Consider the following 16,284-nt stretch of genomic DNA (forward strand, 5'->3'; position numbering starts at 1 on the left):
GAGACCGAAGGAATGTTTACCTTCAAATGTCACACCAGATCTTTCCTTAAGCTTAGAGGATTCATTCTGGGAGGAAAGACATCTTTTGTGATGAAAAAATGTATGTAAAGTCCAAGAATTCCTTCCAATTTTACTTCAGATTCATTTTCTTCAATTAGAGTCAAGTAAAATTAAATCCACTAAAAAAAATAGACATATGGCATGATCCCATTTTTATGAGAGTATTTCTATCTTCCCTATCTGTAAAAATGCATAGAAATATGTCTAGCATGCTGTACCAGAAATGTTAATGACGGTTATATTTGAATCATGAAACTTGAGGTAATACTTTGATTTTTCTTTTTTGTACTTTTATGCAAGGCTTAAACTGTTTACAGGGAGCATATACTGGAAAAGTCGTTTTTCTAAAATAAAGAAAAAAAAAAGCAATCCTAAACTAGGAATGGTGGAGAATCCTTTAATCCCAGCACACAGGAGGCAGAGGTAGGCATATCTCTGAATTCAAAACTAGCCTGGCCTACATAGAGAATTCCAGGATAGTCCTGGCTACATAATGAGAATCTGTCTCAATCATCACCATCATCACCATCACTATACTCATCATCACCATCATCACTATCGTCATCACAATCACCACCACCACCATCATCATCAGTACCTGGGAAGAGCCCCCAGGGTTTCATTTCCTTCCTCTGTCTCCCACATATTCCTCATTTCTCTCCCTCTCTCCTCCATTTCTTGTCCCTCACATTCTCTTTGTCCTGCTGTCCCCAGAGCTTGCCTTTCCCTGAGACTGCGAATATTTCACCATGTCATGATTAACCAGCCCATGGGAACAGAAGCACGGGGCCTTTCTCTGTTGAGACTTGGGATGGAGACATTTTTCAGGGGGCTTTGAGACCTTGGGAAAACCGCCTTTTCCTTCCCTCCCGTGAGCTTCACACTAGCAGGGGAGGCAAGTAAGGTTAGTTGGAAAGGAACAACATGGGAAGGTATGTGGGCCTGAGGGCCACTCGGGGGGAATGCTCTCCCTGGGGTGCTGGTGGGAGTCGGGGGTTGGGGAATGGAAGAGTTGGATCTTATCCCTGACTCCTTGACATTCTTTTCAACCCCCCCCCCCGCACCTGAAGTCACTACCCCCAACTTGGACAGAGAGAGTGTCTCAAGGCTGTGCTCCTGGACAGGGCTCCTATGTGGAGAAGCACCCATCATCAAAACGGCCCTTGTGGTGTGACCATCCCCCTATTTTGCCATACATACCAGGACTTGGGGACCAGAGATGTCTGAGTCACTCTCCCACAAGTTCTGTGGTTTGTGGGTTGAGTAAGATACAGGTCCAGAGAGACAGGACGAGGGGCTTCCTGGATGTTTTCACAAAGCCAATTAAAGGGACAGATAAGGGACGGAAGCAGATCAGGGAAAGGCTTTGAACAAAGGCATCAGGGAAGCACCCATGCGTGCAAACTCTGCAAGCTAAGCATGTGGTGGTGATGTGCAGACGGTCAGTTCACTGTGGTAGACACGTCCAGGGACGAATCACAGACATTTGGTATATCTGGCCCTTAGACCCTAGAATGAGCAGGCTGCTTCGAGGACTCCATGATTTAGCATAAACAAACCCAACAGCGACCTATGCTTCTGAGCTTTTCAAGAAGAGGTGTCAAGCTCTGTGGGATGTGCGATGTGGCACTGGAGTGATGAATAAGAGAGACAGAAACCCAGGCTGCTGAGGACTGGAAGTGGGACTTGGGATGAGAGATGGCATGGCCTGGTCTTCTAATTTGTGGTTAAGAATCGAGAGTGGAGGAGCAAACACCAAGATTCACTGCCCATGGGGCTGGGAGATGGTCAGCTGGGGAAGTACTGGTGACACAAGCCTGAGGGCCTGTGTTCAGTCCTTAGCCCATGGAAAAAGCCAGTGTGGTAGCTGTGCCTGTGATCTCAGCACTGGGGAAGTGGAGACAGGCAGGTCCTGGGACTCGCCAGTCTATAACCAGTGATTTATAGGTTAATTTATTCATCCACACAAGATGAGTATTTCCTGAGGAGTGATACCTGAAGTGACCACCTTGCAGGGTGGGGAAGGGTAGCCATGGGCTATAATCATGAAGGGCCGGGGAGAGAAGAAGGGTGTAGTGGGCGCGTGAGAGATCTGGGCTGTGGGATTCTCCAACTCCCCCCCCCCCCCGTTTTTGTGTTTCCCTCCAGATTCCTGGTCCTTGGGCTCTTCTTTGGCTCAGATGGTGGCATGGATAGACTGAGAGCCTCCACTACAGGAGACCTTTGCAGTTACCTAGCTGTGTGCCTAGGAGTGATATACAGCAGTATTAGTTACTGCTAATACTGATAATCTAGGTTTATTACATATTATTTTAAAGGGAACTCCTAGCTTTCCCAGGGGTTTCAAGAGAAATCAAGTGCACTCTGGATGGAGGATGGTAAGAAGATTCTGGAAAAACAAAAACAGCAGATTGTAAACAAAGATGGCTGCTCCAGGCATCCTGGTGCCCAGGCCCTGGGAAGAAGCCTGGGTTCTCTGGAACCAGGCAACCAAGCGCCTCTATTCCAGCTACTCAAGTGGTCTTGACAGTATGTACTGGTGAAAATACAAGCGGCGCAGGTTAAATGAGAAAAGGTTATTGCTTTATCTAGGACAAAGACTCTTAGTATAGGTATTTTCCAAATTCCGTGTGGGACATATACCTATACTTTAAAAAAAAAAAGCTTTTAAAAAAAGAAAAGGAGTTCTCTGCTTATGACCTCCACAGCTAGCTGAATATCCCATCTTCCTTTTATCCCTCCATCCCACACATTGACTGGGGAGAAGCCATCCCTAAAGTTTTCTTTTCTTGTCTTTATTCCCACTTTTTAAAAATTGTTAACCCACATTTCCAGAGACTTCACCAGCCCACTGATGCCAATTAGCTCACTTGAAAAAAAAAAAAAATCAATGTCTCTGGCTGGTTTTCTCACACAGGACTTTGTCCCTGCCTGTTACCGAAGCCCTGCCTGCAGCAGCCATATGCTTCCAGCTCACTGCACAGCGCCCTCTAGGCCTTGGGAGGCTGCTGAGAGCCCTGCCCTTGGGAGCAGAAGCGGAGGCTGAGCCCTGGCGCCCTCTACTGGTGAGCTCCAGATGACGCACATGGGAGATGCCCAGGGCATGGCAGGCACAGCCAGCAATCCTTCAGAGTCTGGAAAGGACCCTTTTCTGATGACAGCCGCAGATGGCCTCGCCACAGGCATGTCTGCACCCCTTTCCTTGTGGGCTCCTTTCTGGCTACATATATTACCTGTGAACAGGTAACATTCAGTCCCATGTCTGATTGTTGGTTCCCTTTTGCCAAGCACTCACCCTGGCTCTGGCTTGTCCAAATTCCAGTCAGGCTGTCATGAAAAGCCCACAGTCGGTGTCCCACTTCCCACACCATATCGTAGGCTGGGTCTCTGAGGAAAACCGTCTCCTAGAAGAGTGGACAATTCTAGAGGGTGCTGACCAGTCTTCAGTGGCTCCTTTAAGGATGGATAGTTGATACGTCTTCAGCCTCCGGATGAAGTAGCACTGGGTTCGCCTTAGTGGCTGTGCTGAGCACAGCCCAGAGTTGACACACGTTAGCAAAATGAGCAGCAGAAGACTGAGGTAAGAGTACTTGCTGCTTTCCAAGAGGGTTCAGATTTCAATTCCCAGCCTCAACAGGGCAGCTCACAACCAACTGTAGCTCCAGACCTAGGGGATCTGGTCGCCCTCCTCTGGCCTCTGTGGGCACTGCATGCATGTGGTGCAGAAGCCCTACATACACTCCTTTCATCCCAGTACTTGGGAGGCAGAGGCGGGTGGATCTGTAGAGTTTAAGGCTCGCCTGGTCCACATAATGAGCTCCAGGTCAACCAAGGGCTACAATGAGAGTAGAAGAGACCTTGTCTCAACACCCCCACACACCTCCCCCCCCAAAAAAACCTACCACTACCACCAACAACAAAAAAACAAAGACAAACAAAAAAAGAAAGCCTACATCTAGACAAAATAAGTTGCGTGCACACACAATAATAATTAACAACAAAAAGACATGTGCTGGAAATGCAGCTCAGTTGGTAGCACACTGCCTTGCCTAGCACTCATAGACCCCCTGAATAAGAACAAGGCATAATGATGCACACCTGGAATTCTAGGCCCTGGAGGTGGAGGCAGGGGGGGTCAGAAGTTTCATGTGATGCTCAGCTACATAGTAAGTTTGAGGCAACCTTGGTATACATAAGGCCCTGTCTATAATTTTTTTTAACAAAACGTTTAAATAAAGACACTTTATTTACAGGTAATACAAAATAAACCACGGGACAAACTACTGGGTAAGGAGGGAGGGACTGGTCCCCACAATAACCTTCCTCTCTAACCCAGAGTAACTTATAAAAAATTAAAAAGGCCTGGGGCAGGGGCTGGACTGGAAGCACCTTTGCATGGGGGTTGGGCCTGTCGTCCTCAGCCACGCTGTTCTAAAACACGGTAGACACTGAATTTCTCCCCTCTGATTCCCAGGCCTGGCAAACACGGGGCATAGCTACAAGGATAGTTACTGGCCAATGCAGAGACTCCCAGCTAAGGACTCTGACTTCTGGCCTAAAGGGCTGGGGAATCCAGGAGGTGGGTAGGTGACTTTGGGGGCAGGCATGGGGTAGGTGTTATTGCAAGGCTCCAGCCAACTTCCTCCTGGCCATGGAAGAGGGTCTACGCTGGGTTCGGGAGCAGCCATGTCAGGGCAGGAGTGTGGGATCTTCAAAGCGACGATGTTGTTGAGTCTACCACCTCACGGCCATTGCAAACAGTAGGAACAAGCTGGGATCCAGACCCTAGGGAAAGGTAGCCAGAGGTTGGGACTGACCCCAAGAGGCAGCAGGAGGGTGATCCTCCACCTAGGCCTCTCCCATGTGTTCAGTGTTATCTTGACAGTGCCCCATTCCCAGATAAGGAACCTCAGCAGCCCAGGGAGGGGACTTCATGCCAGGGAGCTGGGCAGGAGAGCGGACCCAGTAGGGGAGTGTGTAGGGTGCTCACCTTGACCAAGGTTGGCGCTGGCCCTGGGGGCAGCACTGCCAAAGCGGCTGGTAGGTGCCCGGTGGCTCACCACGTTCTTCTGTGGCTGGAAGAGGATAATGTGCAGCTTGGGTGCAAAGAGGCAGCCGAGCACCACAGAGCCACTGAGGCTGACGGACACGCACATCGTAGTGGTCTGCACCTGTGAGGGATGCACGTGCACGGGTCAAGGAAGGTCAAGGTAGGTCAGGAGGACATTCCACATGCCTGGGCCTATGACCCCTGCCTAGGCGGAGGCAGAGAAGGATGGTAGTATCGACTGAACAGTCCTTTGGCCAAGCCTCAAAGAAGGACCACAATGGCGGTGTCAGCCCTAGTTAATCATTTTCGGAGGCACACCAAGATCCCAGCCATGTTATGAACATGAAATGGTATGTGTATGCATAGGGGTGCATGCACACATAGGGGTGCGTGCATAGGCGTGCAAGGGGTGCAAGTATGGAGTATATTTGTGTAGATGCAAGCATAACAGCATGGGCATATTGTGTGGTAGTGACTCTGCAGAGGAGAATGCGAAAGTGTTTGTGGGTGGGGAGGGCTCTATGTGTGGGCAAGATGTGTGTATGCTCTAGATGTGCCAGGATGTGTGCGCACACTTGTAGGTGCATAAGGGAAAGTATGTGCATCTTCATATATGCAGGCATGCGTGCTCATACACAGATGTGTGGCATGCATGATTGACCCTGGTGCATCTCTGGTGAGTCTTTAGCCGCTGATGATTGGCATGCAAATGCAAATATGCAAATGCAGGCTGAGTCAGACCTGATTCCCTCCCCAGCCTTGGCCTCCACTACCCTAGCAGGTGGCCCAGCAGGTGCAAACAGAGCAACCCAGCCCAGCAATTCCCACGCCCCACCCCACCCCTCCACCCCCGGCAGTGTACCATGCCACCTTTGTCTTGGGGGGAAAAGGACCGACACCAGGGCTTTTGCCACAGTGTTCCTGTCCCTTTCATTGTTAAGACCATCAGTTTAAGACCTGGTCGGGATTCCCAAGCTGACTGACTGGAGCCTGGGACTAGCTCTCCCTGAGTCTTCATCAATTAAGCAGGAGAGCTGTGGCTTTTGAGCCATGAGGATTAACCAAGATGATGCTCTTACTATTCAGAGCTCAGCTCACCTGCCACCTCCTCAGAGAGACCTTCCAGGGCCATCTCATTTGAAGTAGCTCTTGCTTGTCGGAGCCAAGGACACCCCTTAAGTGCCAGTTGGAGCAGTTTGCTCGAAAGCCACCAACTGGAGTACAGTTGTCACCTACTTTAATTTTCCTCAGCCCTCCTCCTACCCTTGCTGTTCTTCATTTGTTAACCATCCCCTCCTCCATCTTCAAATGACCCTCCACTGGAACACTGCACAGCCTTCACTCTCTGGAATATATTTCTGCAATCCCAGCGACTCTTAGGTTAGGGGATGGTATCAGTCCTGACATCTGCCCCCCACCCCCCATGACTGACACCTGGCACCACCCATGACTGACACCTGCCCCCATCCCATGACTGACACCTGCCCCCTCCCATGACTGACACCTGTCTCCCCTTCCATGACTGACACCTGCCCCAACCCCCATGACTGGCACCTGGTACTACCCAAGACTGACACTTGGCACCACCCATGATGGACACTTGGCACCCCCCAACCCCAAGCTAGTTCCCACCTCCCTGGACATTTCTCCAAGTTTTCTTTCTCCCATAAACCTTTCTCTGGGGTCCATTTGACTTCTTGGAGCTTTAGAGTTAACCGTAGATAAAATGAGATAGATAGCAGGAAAGACCAGGTCTGGCATTCTACCCTGCCTGCTTTGGCAACACACGCTCACCCGATAATCACTGGAGGTGACGTAGAAGATGGGAAGGAAAGCCAGCCAGATGATACAGGTGGTGTACATGGTAAAGCCGATGAACTTGGCCTCGTTGAAGTTCTCCGGGCACTTGCGGGTCTTGAAGGCATAGAGCGTGCAGAGAGCGATGAGGAGCACGTTGTAGGCCAGCGAGCCAAGCATGCTTGCGTCACGGTGGTTACAGCGCAAGGTCACCACTTCCCGCCGCTCAGGGGCTGTCTCCTTGCCTATGCCAGGTGCCTCCACCACCAGCCAGGCAGCAACAATGAGCAGCTGGCCCGAGATAAGTGCCAGGCAGATGGCCACCTGTGAGGCGGGACTGATGAAGCGCGGCCGCTGGGCACCCTCCCGGGCCCCGCCAAAGATGCGAGCGATGCGATTGGTCTTGGTGAGGAGGGCTGAGTAGCAGACAGAGAAGGCGGTCCCCAACCCGAGGCGCCTTAAGGTGCAGACGGCCGTGGAGGGCTTGGCGATGAAGATGAAGGTCATGCAGTAGCAGAGGAAGACGCCTCCCAGCAGAATGTAGCAAAGCTCCCGCCCCGAGGCCTTGACCACGGGTGTGGCGTTATGCCGCACGAAGACACCCAACACAAAGAGGGTGGCCAGGGCACCTAGGCAGGCGATGGTGACAGGTCCCACCGCCCAGGCGTCGCCCCAGCGGATGTACTCCTGGGGCAGCTCAAAGCATCCAGTCAGACTGGCATTAGGCCAGTAGCCCAGGCCACAGTCAGCACAGGTGAACTCATCCAGCCTGTACTCATAGGGCTGACAGGGGATGCAGAGCCAGCAGCAGACCTCGCCGGGCTGCACGCTCTTCACCTCATTCTGAAGGCAGGGCTCGCTACAGCGAGAGGCAGGGAGGGTGCCAGCTGATGGGGAGGCCCATGGGATGATGCTAGTATCCAGAGTCAGACCTTCTGCCCAGTAGCCTACCTTCTGGTAGCGATAGCGCCCATTGCCTGCCCGCAGATAGGTGAAGATGTTGTAGCGGCCAATACCATCTCCAAAGCGGTCAAAGCGGACCTCGTCGTCGGTATCTGCTGGGCGGAAGGGGGCTGGAACGGAGGAGAGAAGGAAAGGCCGGTGAGGTCCTCTGATGTGACCTCAAACTTCACCTTCAGAAGGAACCTGAACTAAGAGCTGAGGCTACCTCCCTGCAAAACTGAAGCCCATCTTATTTTAACCCCAGCTCCTCTTTCTTTTTGACATTTATTTTGATTTTATGTGCATTGGTGTTTTGCCTGTTTGTATGTCTGTGTGAGGGTGTCAGATCTTGGAGTTACAGAGAGCTGTGAGCGGCCATGTGGGTGCTGGGATTTAAACCTGGGTCCTCTGGAAGAGCAGTTGGTGCTTTTAATCACTGAGCCATCTGTCCAGCCCCCACCCCACCCCCAAGCTACTTTTCTAAAAGACAGTTTATAACATATTACGGCCCCTAGACTTCAGCATCAAACTCAGTCTCACCCACTCTAAGCTCCAATCCCATTGTGACTTGCAATCTTAGACCTTAGTCTTCAAACTCTTAACTGTATCACAACACATAACATAGCTCTCTTCCAAAACCTTAACAGAGATCCCAAAACCAAACTCGGCCTCTAGCTGCACAGTCCACTACACCCGCCTCAATCCTGGCCAGTCCTGACTGGTCCATTGCAAACCGAATCCCAACCTCAGTGGCCACCTACACTCAGAGACTTCCATGGGATGGCCACTGCCCTAACCTCTATCCCCTAACCTTCTGTCACCCAGCCAGGCTCAGGAACCAGAACTACAACCACCCCAGTGAAGAATCAGGGGTCCAGCCAGATGAGATGCTGAGGGTCTCAGAAGTGAGCAGTGTTGTCTGGATTCGAACCCCCATCTGCCCAGCCCCTATTTCTTCTCCCTAGACTCCGCATTCACAAGATCTCACTCTCCCCATCCAAGCCCAGCAAGCTGAAAATGGCTTTTCTCTCACATCAACTCCATGAAAGCCCAGACGCTATCCCTAACACGCTACCTGATCCAATCATAGCTCTGGGTGTCTGTCTATCTTAGTGGAATTAGGTTCCACACAGGTTCCACAGCAACAGAGCTAGCTAACTCTCCGGGGGGGGGGGGGTGGGGAGGGAGGCAATATATTGAGAGAGAGAGTCTCGCTCTGTAGCCCAGTTAGCCTTGAGTTCACAGTCAGCCCCCTAGTGCTGGGATTACAGGCCAGAGGCATCGCACCTAGCAAAAACATTTGTTTTAAACACTCAGTTGTGGACTGGTGAGATGAATTGAGCAAGTAAAGGTGTCTGCTGTCCGGCCTGATGATTCAAGTTGGATTTCTGTGACATGAAGGATTAATTAAGGCAACAGGAAGCTGGGTGAAAGTTATTTGGAAATTCTATGCCATTTTAGATAAGGGGTCAGCACCCTCAGACTTTGGTACCTATGCGGGTCCTAGAAGCCGCCTCTACTACCAGAATTCGGAGGACAGCTGTCCTCTTGGTCTAAGTCTGACCCTATGATTCTGTGCTCTGTCAGCCCTGGCAGTGTCTCCCACTGCACACACAAAGACTTTCTGAACCCGAGCACTGCAGTTCTGAGGCTGTTGCTCTTCTTAACGGGTACTTTAATTTTTGCTCCCGAGAACACTTTGGCTACTTTGGGTAGAAAAATTAAGATGAGGACAAGTATAGCTGTGCACAATATAGTTCCAGCACTCGGGAGGCTGAGGCAGGAGGATTGCTATGAGTTTGGGGCTACACAATGAGTTGGAGGCAAGCCTAGGCTACATAGCATGGCCTAAACAGATTTTTGTTTGTTTGTTTTTGTTTGTTTGTTTGTTTTTTGTTTTTTGTTTTTTTTTGTTTTGTTTTTATCAAAATTAATAATAGAAGTTTCACCTAAATAGAAGTTCTCCCTATGGTTCACCCTCAACCTCCTCTGACTGGGACTCTCACTCTGCCTGTGAATTGCTTGGGTTCCCCAAGCGAGATAAAGAACCAACAGCCAGAAGGTAATGTTCAAGCAATAGTCAGAGTTCCTAGAATCAGGACCAGTCCAGATTCCACTTTCTGGAAGATTCTCAGAAAGTAGAACCTCAGCCCTGACTCCAGCTGGGGTCCTCTGCTTATGGTCCCTGTGTCCTAAGTGACACAGTCCCTGACTACGTCTTTGTGTTCCACCCTGTTTTCTTAGCCAAGTGATGGAACCTGAAAGCCTGCAGGCCAACGGTCACTGGCTGGCACTATTACCATCAAACTTGACATTGAGCACGAAGTCCTTGTAGAGGCGGCGCCCATTGACAGGTCTCATGGCATCGCAGAGGCGGGTGGTGTTGGGACAGAGGGCACGGTGCATGTTGTGCAGAGCGTGGGCCATGGCATACACGGCATTGACCACAAACATGATCTTTGACTCCTGTTCAAAGGGTACGGCCCGCAGAGAGTGGGCGGCGCAGTCTCGCTGCCGGAAGCTGCAACGGAACCTCTCCTCCCAGAACTCACGGAACCAAGGGTTCCTGCTGTTGTTCCAGGGATCCAAGTTCTGGAAGTAGGAGGCAAAGTCACTGATGGGGTAGGAGGCCAGCTCAATGGTGATGGCGCCCTCGGCAGCCCTTTCACTGCCTGCCACCACGCTCTCTAGGGCCCCCCAGCCGTCGCTGGCTACCCAGGTGAAGCTGGCGTTGAGACGCTGGGTGGCTGCAAGCAGCTCACGGGCATCCTCTGACCGGGTGAAGAGCACAGCCACACGGGCGCTGGGCTTCTGCAACAGGGCTCGCACCACACCCTCGAAGGCTGCGCGGCTCATGGCACGGCCCACCTTCTCCGAAGTGGCCACGCAGATGTTGCGTGCCCGAGCCTCGAGCTCGAAGGCCTCAATGCCTGTCTCTCCATAGTCACCCTCAGATGCCACCGTAGACACATACGTCCAGTTGAAAAAGCGGAGAATCTCAGCCATGGCCTTGGCTTGGAAGAAGTCTGGGGGCACGGTGCGAGCAAAGTAATCATAACGGGACTTGTCGCTCAGCTTGGCGCTGGTGGAGGCATAGCTGATCTGTGGGATCTGGAACAGCCGCAGGAGATTGGCCACCTGGGCAAGGGTAGGGAGCAGAAAGGTCAGAGACCAGAGTGAAGCAAGCATTAGTCAGGTGCATCCCCCATACCTATGGAACCTGGGGACCACAGGTCAGTTCTGAGAGGTCCCTACCTGTAAAGACCTGAGTCTGAACTTGATGTGTCTTCTAGCTGAGGATAGAGGGTTTCTTTCCTCCCTTAAGGATTGAGGGGGAGAACACCCAGGACCATGTGCTGCATCCGAACCAGATGCAGGGCAAGGGGAACAAAGAATGGCCTGGGATGGAGAGAGATTAGCACTTGGCTGCACCAGCATAAAGAGACAGCAGGAGTCATCTGGGATACTCAAAGATGCCAATCTCTCTCTCTCTCTCTCTCTCTCTCTCTCTCTCTCTCTCTCTCTCTCTCTCTCTCTCTCTCTCTCAGTGTGTGTGTGTGTGTGTGTGTTTAGTACAGGCAGTCCTTCTTTAGTGACAATTTTCATGGGAAGTTGGACAAAAGTCACCCCAGGAAGAAAGGCTTAGATCCAAGGGTCACAGAGCCTTGGAAGCCCAAGTTGGTCTCCATTGGATGCCCAATCCTAAAGTGAACAAGGGTTCTCTACTCTACCACTCACTGCATAACACCTCATTTCTTAACTTTTGGTCCCTATAGCCAGGAAAATGGGGTTCATCTGAGAGCCCCAGATGGTGGGTAAATGAAAGCACAGGCCCTACAGAAGAGGGCTATGACCCCACAACTGGGATATAGGCTCTCCAATGGTCTAGAGTTTAAATATTCATCTCCTCACACATTTTCTCCCTCCGTACCCCTCTAATAAAAATCTCCCTGCACTGTGGGATTCTCATGTTTGAATCACAAGCTACAGGGATCTATGTGGCGGCACCAGTGTCTAGCATGCGGGAGTTGACAGCGATATGTGCAAGATAGAGGTGGCTGGAATGAGGGGGACACATTCATGGGCCAGCAGAATCTGAGGACTAAAAACTGAGCCTCTGCTGACCAGGCTGGGGTGGGGGGGGAGCAGCCTTGACTCTAAAGGGTGACCCTGCTAGAGAAAGAGGTGGCTTGAGATAGCAAAGTGACTATGCTTCTAGATACACACATGCGCGCGCGCGCGCGCACACACACACACACACACACACACACACACACACACACACACGGGGCCCTAGGGAAAACTGTGAAAGGGGGTTGCTGGTAAAGCACTCCAGAGTCCTCTGAAGACAGCCATAGGAGGCTACCCACCTGTCCCCGTCAAAGCCAAGGCTACAGACGCTGCCACAGCCACACCCATCTCAGCAGCTACTTAACCACCTCTAGCAGTTGGGATTAGCAGGACAGGTAATTGAGTTCCCACCTATATCCCATGGTTCTTGATTAGGGTTCATCTCTCCTAAACCATCAACCGAGGTCAGGGCCTAAGTCCCACTTCTGCAGCAATGACCTCAGCCAATCTCCTAAGGAAACTGAGGCTCTCTCTCACCGAGGTCCCCAGATAGCCCTGGGGCCCTGATTCCAGTTCTGCTCTGATCTCTCTGCACCTACACTAGACACAGACAGGAGAGGACATGGGTGAGAGGAGACCCAGTCAGGAAGGGGGAAAGATCCCACCTAGGCCAAAGCTGCCAAGTGAGCCCAGAGAGTAGAGAAGAAAGTCAGCCAGGGCCATAGTGGGAGCCTAGCAGAGCACCCTCTGCTGACCCCTTGTGGAAAATCAGGTGCTAGTGGTGGTGTCCCTTCCTCTTCCCTCAAATTCTGCATCACTTGAAGATCTTAGGGTGCCCTTCCCATCAATGCTCCCCCCAACTTCTCTTCCTCCTGGACCCAATGCCTTGTTTCTTTGGCTGCTCCTGGCTTCTATTTGTCTACTCTGTCAAGTCCAGACAGAAGCGGTCTGAGTAGGGTTTGAGCCCTGATTTCTCCTGAAACTCCTGCTTCCTGCTTTGCACATTGATTTATGAGCTGCTTCTCTCTGAAGCTCCTTCCTTGTCTATAAAATGGGTTAATACTGACGGCAGCTCATCCCGACTGTGCCCTTATGACCTGCCTGGCTCTTTGATACATGCTTGTCCTCTCATTAAATTTCTACTGGGAACCTAAAAGTAGAAAGTATTATTAATCCTATTTTATAAAAAGGGAAGCTGAGACATAGAGAAAAAAAAGAAAGAAAGAAAGAAAGAAAGAAAGAAAGAAAGAAAGGAAGAAAGAAAGGAAGGAAGGAAGAAAGATCTTGCCCAGAGTCATGTACGATGGGAGCCAGAATTCAGTCCTGAAGGCTGATTTCAGAAGCCGCCTCATAAGCCTTTTGGGACATTGAATATCAGGTGTGTGTGTGTGTGTGTGTGTGTGTGTGTGTGTGTGTGTGTGTGTGTGTGTGTGTGTAACATGATGGCTCTGTTTTCTCTCCTTTCCCCACAAGAGAAGTTTCTCTTACACATTCTCTAGAAACCAACCCTATTATATGGCCAGGGAACTTTCTGGCCATCTTATAAGAAGCTACTGAAAGAAAGATGCACCCTTTTCGATGCACCTGTCCTGGAAGTCCCTACTCATCAGGATCACTGGTTCACCCTTTCCAGCCTCACTTCCTAGTGCCCATTTGGGTGATTCCCACCTACCTGGATGGAGACATCACTGTAGGAGCCGCCAATGACACCGGTGATAGCTGTGGGAGCATCACTGAGAGTAGCATAGGAGCCGTCAGGACAGATGTGGCGTGAGCCATCAGCCCCACGGCTGAGTGAGGCACGCACAAAGTCCAGGGCCTGCTCCAGGGCGTGTGTATCCTTGGAGCAGCTGTCGAGGATGTGCGCGCCCAAACGCACCCCAGGCAGCAGATGGGGGTCGCGGTTGATGCGGTCCAGTGCAAAAAGCATGGCCTCTAGGCGCTGTATGCCACGGTGCTCATTAACAGGTCCACACTCCTCTGCTGGGCCACCCTTCTGGTGCACTGGGAACAGCCCACCCAGCACCAGGTCCCCCTCCAGGGTCAGCACCTTCTTGGCCGGGCCCTCGGCCACAGCACCCCGCAGCAGCAGCAGTGCCAGGAACCTAAGCAGGGATTCCATGGCCCCCCAAGGGACGGCTAGGTCCAGCAGACTGGGGTCTTCGAGGGGTGAGGACAGAAGCGGCAAAGGCAAAGAAAGGAGCAAACAGGGGCCGGGAAAGGACAGACAGGAAGAGAGATGAGAAGGGGGCCAGCTCCTGCAGAGAGATAGAGAGACAGACAAACAGGGAAGAGAGAGTAGAACCAAAGAGTGGCTGCCCCCTTTTATTTCCAGCTTCCCCTCTGACTCTGTACCTCCCCACGTCCCCTTCCCAGGTACTCAGGAGTCATGAGGAGGGTGGTGATGTCACTGACTCGGCTGAGAAACTCCTGGGCTACCCCCAAAGGTCTGTGTCTCGGCTTTGCCCTAATCTTGCCTAAAGATGGGCTCTGGGCCCCTACCAAACTCAGCAGAAGACAGGGAGGGTGCGAGTGGGGACCCAGGCAGAGGGCAGGGGTTCCAGCCATTGCCAAATCCTACATAAACCAACGGGCCTACACAAACCTCCTAGGAGACCAATACTGTAGTAGCTGAGGCCGTAGCAGTTACACACTCAGGGGTCTGGCTCCCATTCTGAGCCTTGGATTCCCAGAGTAGGGACATTGAAAGACCCACCACAGAGAGGGGGGAGTCTCTATGGGATAGTTTCTAGCCCAAGAGAAACTAGAGCCCAGGTGGACACCCAGGGTCCTAGACTATGGTTCTTAAAGGGCCAGCCCTCAAAGTCTCCTGATTGAGAACGGAAAGGAGATCCTCACTCATCCCAGTGAGACAGCAAGGTGGAGGGGCTGGCCTCAGAGAAGGTGCCATGTAGTTAAAGGTCTTATGTCAGCAGAGTAAATAGATATGGATGGATATATATGCATGCCATAGATGGGGGTCAGTTAACCCGGTGAGACCTCTGAACAGTACTGGAGCTGAGTTGTGGGTGCCCTAGCTTTTCATAGGAGGCTGCTGGAGACTTAGCGTCTGTCTCTCTTCACTCACTCCAAACCCAGCAGACAATCACTTCCAGCCTTCCCTTTCTCAGCCTTTGACTGACCTTAGAGTTCTGCTCCCATCTTCTTTACCCTGCATCTGATCTAATCTGTACCTAACGATCCACCTTACATTAACCCTACACAGACAGGCTCTTGAAATCATGCAGACTGGGAGAGGGGCATATCGTTCCTTGGGATTGGTAAGGAACTACAGCTGAAGAGAACAGCAACTACTTCAAGGACCCCCGTCCTGGCCACAGCGACTACAGCTTCTCACTGGACTAGTCTGCTGGTGTCAGGGCAGAGGCTGGGAAGCCTGAGAGGACCCCAAAGAAGCAGCTCAGCCAGGCAAACAGGAGAGAGGATCAGGGTTGAAGACTAACACAGATGGGGCAGCCAGGGGAGGCTCTGATGGACTCTGAGGCAGGGAAGGAGGCAGAACCTGGGAGTCCAGCAGCCGAGGGGCAGGACCACAAATATCTGATGAGAGGACAAGCAAGCCTGAGAGGCTGAGACAAAGACAGAGACACAGACAGAAAGAAGGACCAGAGGACGCTGGAGCAGGAGGAACTGGAAAGCGCGATGCAGGGCGTGCGTTCTCTTGGGAAGAAAGGCGGGGTGCCCGGGACGGTCTTCCCGCTTCCCGGAGCTCCCAGAAAGCGCTGTCTGGACGTCTCGGCCCGGGTGCTCCAGAACTCTAGGACCCGCGGGGCCCCGGGATGTGGGGTCAGGGCTAAAAAAGGTTGGCAGTGACGGCGGCACCAAGGGCTAACCCTACCTGGCGCTCCCAGCTCTGGCGCGGGGCTCCGGTTCCCGCTTGCTGGCTCTCTCGCTGGCTCTGCGCTCTCCGCCGGCCCGCCCTGCCGCTTTCAATCGCAGCCTGCCCCGCCCCCGGCCCCGACCCGCCCCCAGCCCCTCCTCCGTTCCTCCGGACTCCGGGTCCTCTTCCCCACCACCCCCTGCCACCCCGCCCCAATTTGGCCTGCACCTCCGGCTTTGCCGGACCTCCCCAGGGTTCCCAGCCCAGCGCCTCCAGCAGCTTCCAGCAGATCCCGCTCTTGACAGGTCCGCAGGGCCTGGAGCTGTCCACAGTGTGGTGCTGAATCCCCGGGCGCTCCCACTGTGCGCTGGAGCAGGTGCCTCTCAGCCCCCTCTGCCCCTCAGTCAGACTGCGACCAGGCAGGAACAGATGAGACAGTGGCCTGGAAAGGTCACTGAGCTAGCAGAGTGAGCACGGTGCTTTAGGCTCCTATATGCCACGGAGTAAGAGGTGGGCCTTGGGG

General features: G+C 52.3%; 1 protein-coding gene and 1 long non-coding RNA gene across 4 annotated transcripts; one reads left to right on the forward strand and one right to left on the reverse strand.

The window, feature by feature from the left end:
- The first annotated feature begins 617 nt into the window (after positions 1–617).
- Gm28111 lies at positions 618–3,307 on the forward strand. Of its 3 annotated transcripts, none has more exons than XR_379816.2 (2): positions 618–964; positions 2,209–3,307. It is a non-coding gene; the product is annotated as a predicted gene 28111 (long non-coding RNA). The 3 variants fall into 3 exon arrangements; XR_003948239.1 differs by having other exon boundaries at positions 2,978–3,307; XR_003948240.1 differs by having other exon boundaries at positions 945–992; positions 2,978–3,307.
- Positions 3,308–4,287: 980 nt separating this feature from the next.
- On the reverse strand, positions 4,288–15,863 carry Grm2 (glutamate receptor, metabotropic 2). Its single transcript, NM_001160353.1, has 6 exons — positions 15,780–15,863; positions 13,593–14,178; positions 10,150–10,987; positions 6,905–7,980; positions 5,051–5,231; positions 4,288–4,845 (listed from the first exon to the last, which is right to left on the reverse strand). Exons 2-6 carry the CDS (start codon positions 14,040–14,042, stop codon positions 4,772–4,774), a joined length of 2,619 nt encoding a protein of 872 aa, NP_001153825.1. The 5' UTR covers positions 14,043–14,178; positions 15,780–15,863; the 3' UTR covers positions 4,288–4,771.
- Positions 15,864–16,284: the final 421 nt, after the last annotated feature.

The sequence above is a fragment of the Mus musculus genome, chromosome 9 (assembly GCF_000001635.26).
Source record: "Mus musculus strain C57BL/6J chromosome 9, GRCm38.p6 C57BL/6J".
Lineage (NCBI taxonomy): Eukaryota > Metazoa > Chordata > Mammalia > Rodentia > Muridae > Mus > Mus musculus.